Here is a 20,273-nt window from a genome sequence, read left to right as displayed (position 1 = left end):
TTATGTATCTAAGATTTGAACAGGACTCCAATATGTAATTAAATCATCCATGGACTTATGGGTTATGGAACCATTTTATTTTATGTTTTTTTTTATAATATGTTTAAGAAATTATATTGAGATTAATATCTACCAAAAGAAGTTATATATATTTAATAACTAAATTATTTTGCTACAAGATATAAAAATGAAGGAATTAAAAGGATTAAGTCCCTTGTAGTATACTTAGTAAGCATTTATAAGAATTAAGTGTTTATTAATTATATTACGGGCGACATGCCATGTCTTACAGTAGGGTAAGGTGTGACACATGAGGTGTCTTTTCCCTTGGTTTCTTTCTAGTAACGTGTTTGTTTGGAACAAGACTCTTAGTTATTTGCTGACTAGTTGATCATTTCCACGGATTTTCTCCTTTGGCATTCCCATTTGGAACTAGCTTACCACTCCCTGTGGAAGTCATCAGTATCTATGATCTTCTTGAGTTATGATGCTAGCATATCCCTATTTATCAGTCCTTTCTCCTTCTGGCTCTTCTATTTTGGTCTCATGCAACTAACTATTTTACCTTTAGTTCCTATTTGGCCTCCCGGTTACTAGCGATATTATCTGCCATGACCTATCAATCGATACTAGCCATATTGATTTTAGCTTTAATGGATCTGATTTCATGATTATACCGAGTTTTTACATGCTCACAAAAAACAGCACTCTTACCCCTAACGAGGCCAAGCATACGATCTTGTGTATTTTTTTATGTAAATTTGTCTTTTGTGCCTCCTCCAGTAAGATCGTGAAGTCCTATTCAAAGGTGGTGATTGCTTTAGCTAAGGGTAAGAAATTAGCCTTAGGCCAGTGCGTCCTAGCTCACCTTTATAGGGGGCCTATGTTGCTTTGTGCATGATAATCATTCAGGGTTGTTTGTTTCATCGTAAGGATGGAATTTGATGCTTTAACTTTGGTTAATGGTACTTTCCCAAATTTGCAATGAAGTTGAGCCTCCCTAACCAAGCCCTTGCAATATATGGTCATTGGGTCATTAAGTTCTCGATGTCAAAGACCGATTGGAAAGTCGATGCTTCGAAGAACTTTGCTTACCCTTTGTCCAAAATCCATGAACTAGTTCTCACTTTTGCCCTTTCCATCCATATTTATGTGGTTCGTCGTGGTCGAAGGCGGACTATGATGATATTACTTTGGCCCTTTCCATCCAAAATCTTTCCTTAATTATCCTTATTTTCTTAACAAGCCCTAACTACGTTTCCAAGTTCGTCACCCACAAGTGTTCAAAGAGGAGCAATGGCTCCACCTTCCAAATGACAGCGGTTCCTCAAGCAACAACGGCCCAAGCATCACAGCCCCCTCGGATGAAACAATCTCGTCGACGAGTGAGGCCCCTCTTTTGTTTTTTCCTGACAAACTGATTTTTGTGCTGGTAACTCCTTTGTCTCTAGTAGAGCTCGTTCAATTTTTCATCACAGTCTCGAAGATCTATTAAGGTGACCGCTAGTGTAAGGGCACTGATTCAACCATGCCTCAAATCAATGATGCGCTTCTTGTCAGTCCGGTCAATGTTGCTCACTAACCAGTCTCGTCAAGGTCCAATGAATTGACTTCCTCGGATTTCTAAATGACCAAGCCTAATCAGCCTATTTCTAGTCACCATCTAGCACCTCAAGAGGTGAGTCATCAATTGCCCCCAAGCAAGAGACTCAACAAATGTGTCGCTTCCTAGCGTGTCTGAAGAGTTAAGGTCTAGCCCTAAAAATTCTTCAATTGAGAAAGGTGCTTCCGGCTTTACTAAGGTAACAGTCTTTATCTTTTACCCTTCTAATCGATTCTTCCTTCTTTGACTTGTCTTGTCCTTTGCAGTGACTGAAAGAGACGAAGATTTTACTATCAATAGTGACGTTCCAATGTCTGGTGAGGACTTCCGAACATCAATGAGTATTTTGAATAATCTTTAATATAGCCCAGATCTATTGTTCATAGAATTTGTTTGACAAGAATATACAATAATTGGAAGCGTACCTTGATCCATAACAGCAGATCTATGTTATGGGTTACCTCATTGCGGTAATTCGATTCTCTCCGTAACAGCAGATCTACGTTTCTTCCTCTGGCTTTTTGTCCATAAGTTTTCTCTCAATGGTCAGAGAATAATCAACAGCTATGGGGTTACTTTTGGGAGCTCTCTCAAACAAGCTATCACCGTATGTGTTTGAGACAACCGTCACACTCTCTATTTTGTTTTCTTTTCTATGTGTTGTGTTCGTTAACCCTAAGCTATTGATCCCTTTATTTTTTATAAGGCAAAAGAAGGGTATTAAAATCCTAACTGGCTCTTATCCATTAAACCCAATAACCATCATCTTGGGTCACCTTAATTAGAACCAGTCTTTTAATCACATGGGCCACATATAGATTATTAAATAATCTAACAATCTCCCACTTGCCCCATGTGCATTTCTTTAATATATCATGTTTACCTTAATTAGAATTAAGATGATCGGATTATGGCGGTCACAAGTCATTAATCAACATGATTCATTCCATATATCACAGACCACTTCAATTCATAAAATTTTAATGGAGAAACTATTCAACAAACAATACATTGTTACAATCAACTGTTATTGTTATCTCACTCAAACCATTATTATATACATCTATAATGTAGATAATACATAAATAAGCAAAAACACATCTTTAATTGAATTCCCAAATGTCACAATGATATGAGCAAAACAACCATATATATATATATATATATATATATATATATATATATATATATATATATATATATATATATATATATATATATATATATGTATATAAGTTTAACCATCATGCTAACAAGGACTTATCTATAATGCCCATCCTATCAACATGGCCAGTGAAGATTTTGGGCGGTAGGCCTTTAGTTAGTAGATCCGCTATCATCAGATCAGTACCGATATGCTCAATTGACACTTTGTGTTTTTGCACTTCTTCTTTCACAGATAGGTACTTCAAATCCATATGCTTTGCACCCTTAGAGTACTATCATTTTTAGAGAAGAAGACAGCTGCGAAATTATCACAGTAAATTTTCAACGGTCTAGCTATATTGTCGACAATGCCTAGACCTGAGATAAAGTTCCGCAACCACAATGCATAAACAGTGGCCTCAAAGCATGCCACAAATTCAGCCTCCATTGTGGAAGTAGCAATGACAGACTGCTTTCCACTTTTCTATGATACTGCTCCTCCAGCTAGGAGAAACAAGTAGCCAAATGTAGACTTTCTCGAATCTACACAACCGGCATAGTCTGAATCCGAGTATCCCACCACTTCTAGATGGCTGGACTTTCTATAAATGAGTATATGATCCTTAGTGCCTTGTAAATACCTAAGTACTTTCTTTGCAGCTTTCCAATGATCCATCCCGGGATTACTTTGATATCGCCTTAACATTCTTACGGCGAAACTTATATCGTCGAGTACATGTCTGAACATACATTAAGCTCCCAACCACTGACGCATATGGAATAGATTCCATCTCTTTACGTTCCAAATCATTCTTAGGACATTACATGTCGCTAAACCCATCTCCTTTCTGAATTGGAACTATTCCTGTAGAGCATTTTTCCATTCTGAATCTCTCTAATACTTTATCAATGTAAGCTCTTTGAGACAATCCTAATAGTCCTTGTAGCCTATCACGGAATATTTCTATTCCAATCACAAAGGATGCCTCTCCCATATCTTTCATTTCAAAGTTCTTAGAGAGAAAACCTTTTACATCATGCAACAACCCAACATCATTCGCAGCAAGAAGAATGTCATCAACATATAGGACTAACATAATGAGCTTGCTCCCACTGACCTTCATATAGATACACCGATCAACAGTGTTTTCTATAAAACCATATGAAATGATGGTATTATTAAACTTAAGATACCATTGACGGGAAGCTTGCTTCAGTCCATATATTGACTTCTTTAACTTACACACCAAATTTTCCTTTCCTGTGGCGACAAATCCCTCTGGTTGGTCCATATATACTTCCTCCTCTAAGTCACCATTAAGAAAGGCTGTCTTTACATCCATTTGGTGAAGCTCTAGATCATAATGAGCCACCAAAGCCAAAATAATTCTTAAAGAGTCCATTTTAGAAACAGGAGAAAATGTCTCTTTATAATCAATGTCATCCTTCTGAGTGTAACCTTTAGCAACAAGTCTGGCCTTACATCTTTCAATGTTGCCCTTAGAGTCCCATTTGGTCTTGAAAACCCATTTACAACCAACTTGTTTTGACCCCTTAGGCAACTCAACTAAATCCCAGACTTGATTATCACTCATTGATTGCATTTCTTCCTTCATGGCATTGAACCACTTTTCAGAATTATCGCATTACATGGCTTTCTGAAAAGAGACTGGATCCTTATCAATGCTCAATTCACATTCATGCTCAAGTGAGTAAACCACATAATCACTAGAAATAGCTGGCCTTCTTTGCCTTTTTGACCTTCGTAATGCTATTTCTTGTGAAACCACTTGATCATTTGTGAATTGTTCATCATTTACTGGTTCATCATTTATATGGTCATTTTGTGGGTTTGGAATGTTGTTTTGTTGTTCAACCATGTTGTTAAACCGTGATACAACAAGTGGAACAACAACCGAAGAAGAGACATTAGGAAAATCCACCTGAGTTGGATTTTCAAACTGAATCTCTTGCACATTCACCTTACGTGGTTCACTGCTCCCACTAATTTGGCCATTTTCAATAAATCGAGCATTACCAGACTCAACAATTCTCGTACTATGGTTAGGACAATAAAATCTGTACCCTTTTGACTTTTCAGGATATCCTATGAAAAATCCACTAACCGTTCTAGCATCAAGCTTCTTTTCATGTGGATTATATATCCTTACTTCCACTGGGCAACCCCAAATATGAAGATGTCTCAGACTAGGTTTTCTTCCTGTCCACAGTTCATAAGGGGTCTTAGAAACTGCCTTACTAGGAACCCTATTAAGTAAATATGCAGCAGTCTTTAATGCATGCATCCATAATGATAAAGGTACAGTACAATTATTTAGCATACTCCTAACCATTTCCATAAGAGTACGATTCCGCCTTTCAACTACACCATTCTGTTGAGGTGTACCTGGCATTTTGTATTGCGCACAAATGCCACGACTTTCAAGGAACTTTGCAAATGGACCTTGACATTGTCCATTTTCATTAAATTTACCATAATATTCACCACCTCTATCAGATCTCACTACTTTAACTTTTCTATTTAACTGCCTTTCTACCTCATCAATGAATATCTCAAGGATATCCACTGATTGAGTCTTTTCATGCAGTAAATATACATAACCATACCGTGAGAAATCATCGATAAAGGTAATAAAATATTTTTCACCACTCCAAGAGGGAACATCAAAAGGGCCACATATATCAGCGTGTATAAGTTCGAGCAATTCACTGCTTCTTATGGCTGGATTCTTTAATGTGTGTTTAGTTTGCTTACCTTTAATGCAATCTATACACACATCCCAGTCAGTGAAATCCAATTGAGGTAAGATTCCACCTTTCACTAACCTCAAAATCCTTTCTTTGGATATGTGACCTAACCTTTGATGCCACAAGAAAGCAGAACATTCATTATGTGCACTATGTTTAATACCTATATTGTGTTCAACATTAAACTGGGATTCAATAAATTCAGCATCAAGATTAAAACGATACAAACCATCAATCAAAGTACCAGAACCATAATAGTACTTAAGTTTGTATAATGAAAAAATACCATTACAAATCTAAAAACTGAAACCAACATTATCCAACCTCCTTACGGAAACTAGATTTCTAGCACATTCAGAAAGATAGAGACACTTTTCAAGATCTAGATAACAACCAGTGTCCAGGATCAATCTGTAAGTCCCAATTCCTTCTATTCGTGCCTTCATTCTGTTTCCCATGAATAGGAACTTTTCAGTTTCGTTTATGAGTTGGATCGAAAGAAATCCCTTTATAATATGAGATACATGAGTAGTTGCACCAGAATCTAACCACCAGGTATTATTAGGCACTTCAATAAGATTTGATTCAAAACATACTGAAACATAAAGTATACCTTTCTTTTCAAACCAAATCTTTCTTTTAGGACAGTCCTTCTTGAAGTGACCATTCTTCCTACAGAAGTAGCACTTCAATTCCTTACAGATTTGGCCCTCATTAACCTTCATTGGGGCACTGTCCCTTTTCTTGCCTTTCTTCCCTGATTTTGTTGTTGCTGCTACTAGGTCCATTATGAAATGTGAGATTGATAGAGTGTTCCTTCAATTTCTTTAATCTCCCTTCCTCTTATATCAACATGGCCTTGATTTCCTGAATGTTCCATTTTTCCTTAAGGGTGTTGTAATTCACTTAAAACTGACCAAACTCAAGAGGAAGTGAGTTAATAATAAATTGAACTAAAAAGGATTCACTCACATCCATTCCCATTGATTTCAGTTTGGCTGTCAAATTCTGCATGCCTGTCACATGATCATGAATGGATTGTGACCAATCAAACTTCTTAGTCGTTCGTTCACTCATCAAGGATCAGACGATGGACTTGTCAGCTATGTCCAATTGGGAGTATTCCTTAATTTTCAGTATGTACTCTCTAGCATTGTCTGTTCTGTGCATTGATGGCTTAACATTTTCAGCCATTGTCATCCTCATTAAGTTCAAGCTCAGCCTGCTAGACCGCTCCCAAGCCTCATAATGGGACTTGTCAGCTTCAGTGCTGGTCTCTGTAATGGCTGCTAGCTTTTCAGAGACTAATGCCAAATCCAAGTCCAGAACTCCTAACTGATAATGGATTTGTTTGGACCAATCAGCATAGTTCAATCCATTGAACTTAATCAACCCAATGCCCATAACAAACATGTTAAAAGAAGCTGCAACATTACACATATACTCATACGTTAATGCTTTGAGTATCCATAAAATGGATTCAAACCAATAACAACTTTAATTATGCATCTAGATTCACCTTTGGGTAATATTTAAATGCATAGCTTTAATCAATAATGATGCCAAGAAGAAAAATGCTTTAATAGACTTTCATTGTGGAGAAACTTGCGAGCCTTTATGCAAGTCAGAGAGAAGCACGCTCGTGTTTCATTACAGCACGCCCGTGCTCCTTTTTGGAATCCAGTTTCCTTTTTTTTTTTATTCCATTCAACTATTCAATAATGCTCCATACAATATGCATGTTGTCTTTGGATATACATTCATATTAATTAGTACAATGATAAGTCTCTTTAATGCCATTGATTATAATTAATGGTCTACCTTTGGGTAACCTAACAAATTATAATCAACGAACTCAATTGTTCAATTTTAACTTTCATGTCATATAACGGCATCACACAAATATGAACAATTGAAAACTGCATAATCAATGTCTAAAATAATCCAAACAATGCCACTTTGGTGACTAACAAGTTTTCCATTCATTAAACATTGATTTATGCAAAACTTTTATGAGATTAAATTAAGATCTCAAAACTTTAACGACATAACCCAATAATATGTCATAATCATTCTCTATAAACAACAACAAAATAATTTATAAAGCATAAAGAAAACAAACAGTTTTCAAATTTCTATAATTTTGGCTTCGCTTATACCATATAAATCAACTTCACAATACGAAATTAATTTTCATTAATTAAGCCAAACAAAACGCTATCAAACAAATCCAGAACAGGTACAGGCTCTGATACCACATGTTGAATAATCTTTAATATAGCCCAGATCTATTGTTCATAGAATTTGTTTGGCAAGAATATACAATAATCGGAAGCGTACCTTGATCCATAACAGCAGATCTATGTTATGGGTTACCTCGTTGCGGCAATTCGATTCTCTCTGTAACAGCAGATCTACGTTTCTTCCTCTGACCTTTTGTCCGTAAGTTTTCTCTCAATGGTCAGAGAATAATCAACAGCTACGGGGTTACTTTTGGGAGCTCTCTCAAACAAGCTATCACCGTATATGTTTGAGGCAGCCGTCACACTCTCTATTTTGTTTTCTTTTCTGTGTGTTGTGTTCGTTAACCCTAAGCTGTTAATCCCTTTATCTTTTATAAGGCAGAAGAAGGGTATTAAAACCCTAACTGGCTTTTATCTAATAAGTCCAATAACCATAATCTTGGGCCACCTTAATTAGAACCAGTCTTTTAATCACATGGGCCACATATAGATTATTAAATAATCTAACAGAGTAATGACAAATCCTTCGACCAACATTAGGGTCTGATGTTCAGATATTAGCCAGTTCAGTTAATCAGACGGTAGATGAGGGCGTTCCAACGGTAATCAATAGTATACCACCATGGCCACTGATGACATAAATTTCTTCTCAATTGTCTTTATCCTTGACTTGTCAAAAGATCAAACTTCTAAAAGATCTTCTTCTCAAGTCGATTGGTCATCGATTCCCAAGTTCAACACACGTCATCTTGAATAAGGTGGCTATTCTGTTTTAGGGATGACGCCCTAACCGATGTCAGTTGTATGAGAAGTTTGCTTTGGACTTGGAATTTCCATAGCTTATGGTTCCCATTGACTTCCTAAAAGCAACTTCAGCAGATCAAAGAATTGGCCACTCAGATTCCTGTTTTGAGGACCGATCTATTACTTCAGATTAGTCCATCCAGAGTAGAATATAAGGCCTTTAAGCAATGTCTAACGAAAGGATTACCAAAATTAGAAATTACAAGGCCCTTGAATCAGATATCACTAGCCTTAGGGCTGAACTCACAACCTTGGCCAAATTGCAACTTTGAAAGGGCATTTGTCAAGCTGGTAGAGAAAACCGGAATGAGTTGTTGGCCATGAAGGCTATGGGTGACACACTAGCTGAGAAGAAAAGAGCGATCAGTTAAACTTTACAAACTTAATTGTTGTCTAATTTTCCTTATTGTATTTTGGGTTATACACCTTCTTCTGTAACCAATTTCAATCAAAATATAATTGTTTTGAATGAATCTTTTTATGTTTGATATAATTAAGCACTTAGACCATTCAATCATACAGAGCATTCAAGGACCGTCCTTTTAATTGTCTTAAATTGGTCATAGAGACTCTTAGGCCGACCATAAAGATTTTTACTTAATGTATACTGTCTTCTATCAACTACCCCCCAATGTAAATTTGGATCAGTCATTTGTCATACCAAATGAATTTGTCACTAAGTTGGTACAAAATTAGATTGGCTCATATTTTAACTTTTTTTTAAGTAACTTAGGCAACCACTCGGGGCCTGTTAATCCAAAAGAAAGGGCAAAGAAAAAGGGATAAACAGAAGCGACAGGTGAGAGAAACAGGAAATTTGGTAGACATCTACAATTTATATAATGTTTACAAATATGGACATTTATGCCCAAATGGCACTTTGGTAGAATCGCATTATGTATAGATAGTAGGCCGCTTACTTGGGGCTGAGTTTAGGCCTAACCTTTTGGCCCATCGTCAACAATAACCCAGTTAAGATGAGAAATAAAAATTATAATAAAGAATTTTATGCATCCAAGTTTGCGAGCATTGGTACCAATGTTGAAGTACACGTAATGATAAAATGCATTTTGGAAGACAAATTGAACAAGGAAATAGTACCAAAAGAAAACATATATGTGATAGTGTACTATATCACGTGATACAATAACTGGATATATGGTCAAATGATCAACCTCAGTACAAATGAGTTGAGACATCAAGAAATTGTGATGACAAAATTTATCAAGCAATTGATTGACAACATGTCCACCTCCCAGACGAGCACATGAAAAATAAAACTCAGCTCCAGACTCCTTAAGTTGCTGCATTTGTGGGGAAAAAAACAATTAAATGACCAAAATGAAGCACAAATCAGAATTAGACTTGAACCTCTATTTTAGGGAAGCCAAGAATGGAATTTGAGTACCTTTCACAGGAGGTTCATCTTGAGGCTTCATAGCTGGGAAGAGCAGTACTTCCTGTTGACAAAAACATACAAGAGATGGTGACTGTTGATCACATCACACCACACATAGAGGTAAGGGGAGACAAAGCACAAACCTTAATATTCTGTGAATCAGTTAACAACATAGCTAGTCTGTCAATACCCATACCCCAACCACCAGTTGGAGGTAGTCCATATTCTAGAGCAGTGCAAAATGTTTCATCATAATCCATTGCCTCATCATCACCTGACTGTCGGTCCTGATATTTGGAGAACACTTTCAGACAAAGTTCAAGACAATTTGCAGCAAATGCAAACCTTATAAAGATGTGAGATACCTTAAGTTGGCTAGTAAATCGCTCTCGTTGAACCACAGGGTCATTCAATTCTGTGTATGCATTGCAAAGCTGAATATTTAAAGAACATCAACCATCAGCAACATAAACTACACAAGTTTCTTGTTCACAAGTATCCAGAAGAGTGGAGAGAGAGTAAACTCCTGAAGTTGAGGTGATAATACCTCATGCTTGTTCACAAATAATTCAAAGCGTTCAGTCAAGCCTGGCTTTGATCTATGCCACTTCGCCAAAGGGCTCATAATCTCGGGATGGTTGATGATGAAAGTAGGATTTACACAAGTTTCTTCAAGAAAATGCCCAACCAACTGTAAACATGAAAACATAACAAAAATTACAATAATATATAATTCTTACCATTCATGTATTCTTTTCATTGTTAAATTGCTCAATAACACCAAAAAAAAATCTCTCTTTCAGACTATCCTTTATAAACAATTAATTACATGAAGGAATTCAAGGTCAACGTAGCATTTGCTTGGGCAGCCAACAGGAATTATCAAAACATTAGAAAACAAACAACAAGCCAACCATCTTAATAATTTACAAGTATCCAGAAATCACTGTTTCCTACACTTTCCTTTTTGTCATAAAGAAAAAGCCCGTAGCCTTTTTCCAAAGGTGAAGCCCAAGCTGTGCTACTTCCTGGTGAAAATAGCAAATGATAGCATCACCAAGACACCAGATCTTATCCTAATTTTCTAGTCTGATAAGAAATGAAGGAAAGAAGAAGAAGAAGAATTACTTTATCCAACAGACGAGCTGTTGTTTGAGGAGGGGGACACTTGACCTCAAACCTCTCACATGCAGCTACCAGATACCTGTTAGTTTCATCACTAGATAGGTCGTCCTTTGGTATGTTAAGATTGGCCATCTTCTCTAACTCTTCTATCATGTCAATCCGTCTGCAATAGCCAACCATTTTGTTAGCTCAATCCCAAATAATAATTTTGCATTCATGATATCACTAGAAAGCACATCGAACAGACCTAAAAGGTGGCGTAAAGTCAATCTCAACTGGATCCTGGTCAAGCCCATTTGCATGATATTTAATTTTGTAACCACCAGTAAGTTCCTTGACCATTCCTAATTTGAAAAGGCACAGCAGAATAAAATCATGATATCATTTTTTTTTTTTTTTGGTCTACAACAAATATAAAGAAATGTTTTATAGCTGTAAAAAGTTGAGCCTCACCACTCAACAAGCTTTCAGTTAGTTCCATCAAATCATTGTAGTCCGCAAAAGCCATATAGAACTCACAGGTTGTGAACTCAGGATTATGAGTCAAATCAATACCCTCGTTTCTAAATTGTTTCCCTATCTCGTAAACACGGTCAATACCACCAACAACTAATTCTTTAAGATAAAGTTCAGGTGCAATACGCATGTACAGTGTCATGTTCAATTCATTGTGATGAGTCACAAATGGACGGGCTGCGGCTCCACCAGCAATCATATTCATCATGGGTGTTTCAACCTAGGATGAAAATTGCTATAATCAGTAAGAGAAATAAGGCACAATACTGCCTGGGCCAACAAGGCAAGAATAAACTTTGAAACCAAACAGTACTAACCTCCAAGAATTGAAGGTCATCAAGAAAGTGTCTGACATATTGTATGATCTTAGACCGTGTCTTGAATATCTGCCGAACTTCTGGATTCAACATCAGATCTAAATAGCGTTGACGATAGCGAGTTTCCTAGGACCACAACAGAGCAAATCAATACTCAAATAGATGCACAAACAATTGCTGAAAATGTAAATCACTTTTGAACTATTAGAAAGTAACGGAAAAATCAAACATTTTGAAGTCATACCCAACCCTTTATGATCTTTGGAAATATCACAATGCTTAGCAATTTTTGGTCTGTATGTACTTAATGGAAGGATAGAGGAGAGGGGTGGAGGGCATAAAACAAGGACATCCACTGCTATACACGAGCTCATTATATTGGATTAAATAAAATTCAAATTCAAACTTATTTGATGAATTGCTCTGGCATCAGCTGCAACAACAGCGAGCTAACCTCATTATTGAAAGCACCAACTCACTCAATACTAATTGGAAGTGAAGAAAACCACAGGAAATTGTAGTAATAATTATTGCAAGGGAAAATGGAAGAGCAGGAATTTGTAAGTTCTGATCATACTTCCAATGCTTTTTAGTTGTTAGAACCACATTGAATAAAACTCGTACAAAGAGAAAAGAGAACAAATTGTCTAGTTGGACTATTGTTGCTAAAGAATTGCACTTATTTTATAACTTGGAAAGCCAAAACAAGAACTTAGTTTCTATTAATTATTGTTATTATCACTGGCTGGATTTATATGAAAAAGCAGAAAAGAAAAAGAAAAATAAACAAAAACTTAATATATTTTGCGTGATATGAATAACATGAAATGAATAATAGTTGGAACCCAAATCTTTGGTATAAAGCTCCAATAAATTTCTTCCAAGAATACATGTCCATTCCCAACAAGCCATGTAAAAAAAAAGGTTAAAATAATTACACCCCCTCTCTGTTTGTCATATTAAAACTATTTCAACATAAGATATTTAGTTTGGTAAAATCCTCCGCTGATATTATTTAATTAATGATTACAGCATTATATTTATACCTAAGCCAAATATAACGGACCCCATACAATTAGTGTCGTTAAAAGCACAAGGCGCATGATAGACATGAAACAATTAGAAAATTTAGTAAAAACAATTAAGACCGAAAAAGAATTTTGAGAATAAAAATTCAGGCATGCCTAATCTCATGGCTTCCCCTGAAGGCCTAGGCACACTTAGCCGGAGAGGCTGGTTTCAAAAGGTTATGGCGTGCCTAGGGTTTAGGTGAAGTATATAATCACTATTTCACTGTCCATAAAGCTACAATGATGAGTTAATTAAGGTTTGAAAACATGTTTCATGAAGCACGATTACCTTCAGATAAAGGATTTCAATCTACGGGATTTGAATTCAAGGTTTTAGAATGAAAAGTAAATTCTATAAATAAAAATTTGGGCGACTAACTCTTGCAGGATTACTTTGAAATTATACTTCTTTTATCATCCCTTCAAATTCATACCCAAACAAAGATTTTATCTACATTCATGAATCTACCCTAGTGAAGAAAACCTAAGAGTGACCTTGCGTCAATGTGAGGGACAAATGCACTAATACTAAAACAAAGTAATTAATTAACAGAAGTCAGCAGCACAGATAGCAAAATAAACCAAACATCATTACAGATATACCTGATCTTTTAAAATGTATGTTTCTGGATTCCTGGTACTTCCTGGGAGCCAAATGTCAGTTTTCTGAAAGACAATAGCATAAAACCTATTATAAAAATATCTCAGAAAGCATAGCAAATATCTAACTTTCTTCATACTCACATTTGCATTGTCTGCACCAGGCTTTTCCCTTGGCATCATATGGAGACAATGAGATAAGACGATAAATGATTTTGGAAAAATACTCAGCTCTCCCCTTCTAGTTTTTCCTGACAGAAGGAACGAACCAAACTGACATGTATTAGCAGACAACAATACATGCAGTAAATTCTTCCAAAGACTTGCATTCAGATCACAGAAATAATATTCAGCAAAGCATATGCAGCAAAATTCCAACAGAAAACACAACTCAGTCTGGCTGATGTCAATACAAATAGAACACAATTAAAGAAAAGGACCAAGTAGGAAGAGAATGATGTTACTAGAAACCATGTGGACCCATAGTTATTCAAGGCACAAAGGAACCTAGAGCCTATGCGTAAGAGCGCCTGAGAGAGAGACAGTTAAAGTAAACTTGAAAGACAATTCCAAATACTTTCTTAACAAATTCAAGTCATTAAATCTATTTACTCTTAATAACCATAACAAATTTAAGATATCACTCCAGTCAACCAAATTACAAGTAATATCCATAATAAATCTAAGAATGCATGCACCTAAGAGACAAGACGAGCGCCTGTTAAAGGTCACCACCTTGCTCCAGCAAAGGCTCTAGGTCTAAGCCTGGTTCACCTTGAACCTTTAATAACTATGTGTGGACCTAGAGATGAGATGGAAAGATTTCCACTAGGTCAGTCAAACCAAGTCTTTAACTAACAGCTGCATTGAAAAAAATGTGCACACTAAATGCAGAACAAATGCAGAAGCATGCACACACCAAAATTCTATAATGCAAGAACAAATCAACAAAAGATATTGATTTGCAATGTTATTGAGCACAAATTCTTAAAACAAAGAGTGTGTTTGGATAACAATTTAGGGAGAAAAGCAAATATTGAAGGAAAATAAAGAGGGAAAATATAAAAAAGATTCTTCCTATTGATGTTTGGATATTTTAGAGGAAAATAAGGAGGGAAAATGATTTTATGAATAGAAAATTATGAGTTTAACCTTTACTTTTTCAAATAGGTGTAAAATTGTAATTTCTTTCCTCCCAAGTTGGAGAGGAAATGGTATGTGGGTCTCATAATTTATTTTCCCCTTCATATTTTTCTTCCTCCCATATTCTCTTCATTGCCAAAAGTTAAGGAAAAAAAAAATTGTACTATTTTCCTTTCTCAATTTTCTTTCCTCCCATATATTTCCACCAATCCAAACATAGTGCAAAACTTCTTCAAAGAAAGGTAGCTTTGTATCTATCAAGACAAAATAAAATGCCAAACACTTTGATTCTTACCTCAGTCCCTAGAAAATAAATAATGTATTATTTAGTTAAAAAATATGAACTGATATCTAGGAAATTTCTAGAGAAATAATGAAAACTACAATCTTCTATTCAAATTCAGTCACGTTTTCAAACTTGTTTTCCAGTTTTCCAAAGGTATATTGATATTAGGAAACACGCACAAAACTTGTTTTCTGCATTTTATAAAATCCAACTTGTAGTCTTCTGATTCCAAAATGCAGTATGTGTGTATTCACCACGCTACCACCATTACCACTGCCAATATTCCACCTCCACAATCACTCACAACTGCAACATATTTGATTACTTCACCAACCTCACATTTAAAAAAGTTAGGATTCTGAGAAACCATAATTCACACCTGTGAACGGTAACTAATACTATACTGCCATTTCTCAACTCCTTAACAAATATAGCTTAATTAAAATGAGCAGCAAAAGTTGGTAAAAAAATTTAAACAAAAGTGAGTCTTTTTGTAATTTTCCAATGAAATAGAAATAAAATTGGAATTGAAACAAAAAGAAAAACAACTAATGGATGTAACTGAATAAACATCAGCAAGAATTGAAATAATAGAATAGCAAATTAACAAACAATTTAGTACATCAAACCTGGAAATCCGGTAACACCAACAATATCACCACGCTTCACATGGGCGTGAAAAGTAGCAAATTGAGCTTCATCCATGTCTGACTTGCTGGAGAGAAAAAAAATCTCTTATTCAATTGCAATGAATAACATAACTAAGATAATAAGGAATTCAACTCAAGCTAACTACACAATGGTAACTTTTTTGTACACACACAAACACATATATATACAAACACTTAGCATATGTGATCTAGGAGCTTCTGTATATTAGTGTTCCTTCTAATTGGTGTTATTAGGTTCATATTGTCCTTCTGCTGGTCAATTACCCATTTGATTTTAACAAAACAGAATTGGTCATTTGCTTTGCTGTAGTTAAGAGCTCTTTATTGGAATCAAAAGCTATCAAGCAAAGCATATTAATTCTGTCCAGTTTCTTTTGTTTTCTTGATGGAGATTATTGAACTATTAACGGCTGTAATTTCTAGCCATGTCCAGACCATTTGGCTAAAAACGCTCTTCTTTTTCGTATTCATTTTCAACTTCACAATTTATTGGATAATATTTGTTTTTAAACAAGTTGCTGATAATTGTTCAGATATTTCGCGCATAAACAAAAATTGACAGACTATATTTTCTACTATTTATTGCTTATTACATGTACACTCGTAAAATTTGACTAATTTTTTACTTCCCTTGTTAATTTTTTGGGATAAGCTTTTCAATAGGTGAGAAAATAAACAACACAACCATCCAATTGTTTAACAAGTACCCATAAATTGATTCATTGTTTCTTACACTTTCCTTTTTGTCACAAAGAAAAGCCTGTAGACTTTTTCCAAGGATCAAGCCCAAGAAGTCTATAACAAACAAACAAAATGAAATATTATCATCTTTCTAATTTACCTAGCTGGCTCATCACTTTCCATGAATTGCATAAGCTTTATTTTCTTTTTTTTTTTTATAACCCAAATAAATTAAGAATTGAGCAACAAGTTTCGAATTTGTAGAAATTAAACAAATTAAGAATTTTTACAACCCAAATAATGATCCAAAATCTAAACAGCTTTCATTTCTGATTTTAGTCCCTCAGTTTTCAGGATCACTGAAAAAGCTGCAGGTTTAGTCTTCCATTGTAGAGAGAACCTTTTAACTCTAAAGGGATGGGCTCTTCATACTTCTGGTCATGTTTTTTCATCTATGCTACTGTTTCTCTGTTGTTCTTCCTCACAGGAACATACTCAACTGCCGGACATGAAGACTGATCAACTAGCCTAGCACAAGTTCAAGGCCGGAAGCTGGTCACCCTTTTGAGATCATGACCTCATGGAATGGCACCATCCATTTCAGCCAATGGTATGGGGTTACTTGTGTCTGCCAGCACTAGAGGCTCACAAAATTCGGCCTCATTTCCTTAAAAATTGGGGGCACCATATCCCCATAAATTGGTAATTTGAACTTTCTAAAGGTACTAGATCTCAAAAACAATAGCTTCACCAATAATATTACTTCCACAATTGGTTGTTTGCGAAGACTAAAAACACTATACCTCCTCAATAATTCAATCACTGTTCAGATCCCATTCAATATTTCTACATGTTCTAATCTTATTCGTTTAAGTCTTCAGAACAACAATCACAACTAAGCATTTGGGGAATTAACAAACAAGTGTATTTTGTTAAATTTTTTGGGAGAATGAAATGAGGATAAGTGATGACGCATAACTAAGCATTTGGAGAAAACAGATGCGTCCTATAAATAATAAGCATCTGGAAACAAGAATTGAAATGCCAAATAACAGTCACAGGAAAGATATAAACAGGCAACACATTCCTGAGAAATTAAACTGACCGGGAAGTTCAAATAAGTGCTAAAAACAGCAATCCATTACCAAGTCCACCACTCACCCTCTTCAAGGATTTAAAAAAAAAAAATGAAAATTTTATGAATTTTAAGAAAAGAACATCTGGCAAAGATTGGGTACCTGGCATCAGCCACCACTTGGATTTTAAAATCACCTCCATGCAAATCATAAAAAAAGAGCTTTGAAGAGGAAGACCGTTTCTTCATGATTCTCCCTTAAATGACAAAAACAAAAGTAATTTAGAAAAAATGACCACATAATACACATTACATCTCATATAAGACAAAAGTCCCTGGTTTAGCATACCAGCCAATGACTCTGTGACATCCTCACTATGCTTTCCGTCGATTATGCCTCCATACTCCTCTATATACTTTGCTATGGACTTTGAAACAAAGAATTTGTGAGGATATGGATTTATTCCATTATCCTTCTGGGAAGCAAGATATTTCAGCCTATTCTCAAAGTATTGCTGCAAGGATAAGTAAAACAAACAAAACATTAAAAAGTAAGTCTAATTGATTTTTTTTTCTTTTTTTCTTTTTTTGCAACTGAGTCTAATTGATCTTTATATCCAAGAAATCAAGGTCATAATAATCCTATCTCATTCTGAAAAAATTAGATAAAAATTACAATGCCATGCGTACAGTGAGAATTAAACTCGTACCGTAGGATCCATATCATCCAATGCAGCCTCGGATGTTGCAGATTTCTGACTCTGGGCGCTGGCTCTCTCTGCAGCCTGGACAACATGTATGCATGCACATTTGATAGTAAGACACAGGAAACAGAAAGCATAACCGAAAATTATTAAAAAACACGACTATGGATGGACGAAATGAGTCCAAACTAATTCCTTTTTGCCTAAAAGTAACTCCGCCAAGAAGCAGACACCAAAAACCCAAGAAGATACAACTTTAATAAGAATAAAGCACCTGTTTGGCCTTCTCTTCCTCTTTCCGGCGTCTCTCTTCCTCTCTCTGCTTGTTCTTCAATTCCTTCTTGCGAGCACTGCCCAAAGAAAACACACAAACCAATTACCAATTAGAAACATCAAAACAAGCGCAAACGACGTTAGAATTTGCTTTCGCAGAAGTAAGAGACTCACTTCTTGCTCATCGTTTCTGCTGGAGATTCGGCTTCAGAAGCAGAAAGCTGAGAGTCCATCGCTAAATTGGAGACTGCTTTGGTTGCTTCGTCAACAGAGCTTTCCATTTGTCCCTTGAGTCTTCGTTTCAAGGCAGGAGAAACTCAGCCGAAAATGGGAGAGAAAAAGGAGACAGATTAATAGGGTTTTATCTAGGGTTTTGTTTCGCTACGGTTTCACACAAGTTATTTGGCTTATTTTCACTCATTGTTCCTAATTATACCGTCCATTTCTTAATTGTGCTTAAACTTCAATTCTTTACTTAAAATTACATCTAACTCCTTGGAATGTCAAAATAGAAGATGACATGCGAACTCGCTTAACACGTAAAATAAATGGATTTGAATGGAGGTACTTCAATTAGTTACTCAAAAAGGAAATCAAAATAAGTCATAACAGGTGAATTCGGCTAACAGCGACATAAACGGATGGATCTTAGGCGAAATAAATGGGTTAGGATTGAGGTTGAAGGGCTTCGTGTCATAAACAAATCAATCATTTATAACACGAATATAAATATGCTGTGTTATGAATTGACACGTGGGTATGCGAGTGACCAGTTTATTTGAGTATAAGAGATAATTTTAATATTTATCTAAACTATATATAAATATAAGGAGAATAATGAGATTTTCTATAATATCCTTGAATTAATTTAGAATTCCTAATATATCTATTTAGTTAGATTTTTTATGCATTTTATTGGGGAAACCATTTATCCTTTTAAATATCATTATAGTTATATTTTTTATTGCCTTTAGTTGGAGAAAATAGATTTTATTTATCCTTTTGAATATCATTTTATTTATATTTTTATACATTTTAATTGGAGAAAATATGTGTATGTATTTTATCTATTTGATTATACATTATTATTGTCCAATAATTTTTCTAATTAATAGATTTTGATACTCTTAATTATAGGTCTCATATGATATTATTTTCTAGAAGGTAAATTGAAAATTTTAATTCAGACATTGAAATGAAATTTATACTTTTTAATTAATTACATTCTGAATTTTTTACAATATGGATAAAAACTTTACTATTAGACTCGATTAGCTAAATACAATGAAAATAAAATAAAAAATTTTAATATATTCTTTCTCTTTAATTTTTTTGGAGATGAATGTGTATACTTATTTGGACTATTTACACATTATTTGTAATTGACTAATATCTTATAAAAAGTTTTTCCTTTTTTAATCTAATGAAACCTTATTTAAAAAAAAAAAAAGACTCTATAAAAGTTTGATTAATGAAAAAATGACTATTTGGATCTATCATTTTCATTCCAATTTTCTATATTAAAAAGGAAATGATGGAAAAATTCAAGAGCTCTCTTTTTATTCAATATTTTATTTTTTTAATTATAAAATTTTATTTAATTTTTTATGATTTAATTTGATATATTTTTTTAAAAATAATTTTTAAAATAGATATAAAGATATTTAGACCTTTGAAATTTTAATTTTTAAATATATTTTATAAATAAAAATATAGAACTTTGAAATTTTTGAATTTAATCTCTTATATATTTATAAATTTGAGAGGATCTTCCATCACCAATATTATTGTTTGCACATTGATTTTTAAGTTATATATTAGTATTTATTTATGTCATTTTGAAGCTTT

The 20,273-nt window shown here is 34.7% G+C and overlaps 1 protein-coding gene across 1 annotated transcript; it reads right to left on the bottom strand.

The window, feature by feature from the left end:
* Positions 1-9,647: 9,647 nt before the first annotated feature.
* On the bottom strand, positions 9,648-18,833 carry ATKRS-1 (lysyl-tRNA synthetase 1). Its single transcript, XM_089723052.1, has 17 exons — positions 18,600-18,833; positions 18,427-18,502; positions 18,159-18,233; positions 17,798-17,963; positions 17,612-17,705; positions 15,651-15,736; positions 13,737-13,843; positions 13,596-13,658; positions 11,923-12,048; positions 11,543-11,825; positions 11,337-11,433; positions 11,093-11,252; positions 10,512-10,655; positions 10,330-10,398; positions 10,108-10,251; positions 9,974-10,025; positions 9,648-9,869 (listed from the first exon to the last, which is right to left on the bottom strand). The coding sequence occupies exons 1-17, from the start codon at positions 18,704-18,706 to the stop codon at positions 9,862-9,864; spliced, it is 1,857 nt and encodes a 618-aa protein (XP_089579178.1). The 5' UTR covers positions 18,707-18,833; the 3' UTR covers positions 9,648-9,861.
* Between the last annotated feature and the right edge of the window lie 1,440 nt (positions 18,834-20,273).

This window comes from Jatropha curcas, chromosome 6 (genome assembly GCF_041381405.1).
Source record: "Jatropha curcas cultivar XTBG-Jc1 chromosome 6, XTBG_Jcur_1.0, whole genome shotgun sequence".
Lineage (NCBI taxonomy): Eukaryota > Viridiplantae > Streptophyta > Magnoliopsida > Malpighiales > Euphorbiaceae > Jatropha > Jatropha curcas.
This window is presented reverse-complemented; position numbering and strand designations above follow the sequence as displayed.

Coding starts and splice junctions, on each gene's coding strand:
- ATKRS-1 (XM_089723052.1), bottom strand. CDS start 18,706: ATGGAAAGCTCTGTTGACGAAGCAACCAAAGCAGTCTCCAATTTAGCG. Junction 11,434..11,542: donor AACTGAAAGCTTGTTGAGTG/GTGAGGCTCAAC, acceptor TTTTCAAATTAG/GAATGGTCAAGGAACTTACT. Junction 10,399..10,511: donor TATTTGTGAACAAGCATGAG/GTATTATCACCT, acceptor TTAAATATTCAG/CTTTGCAATGCATACACAGA.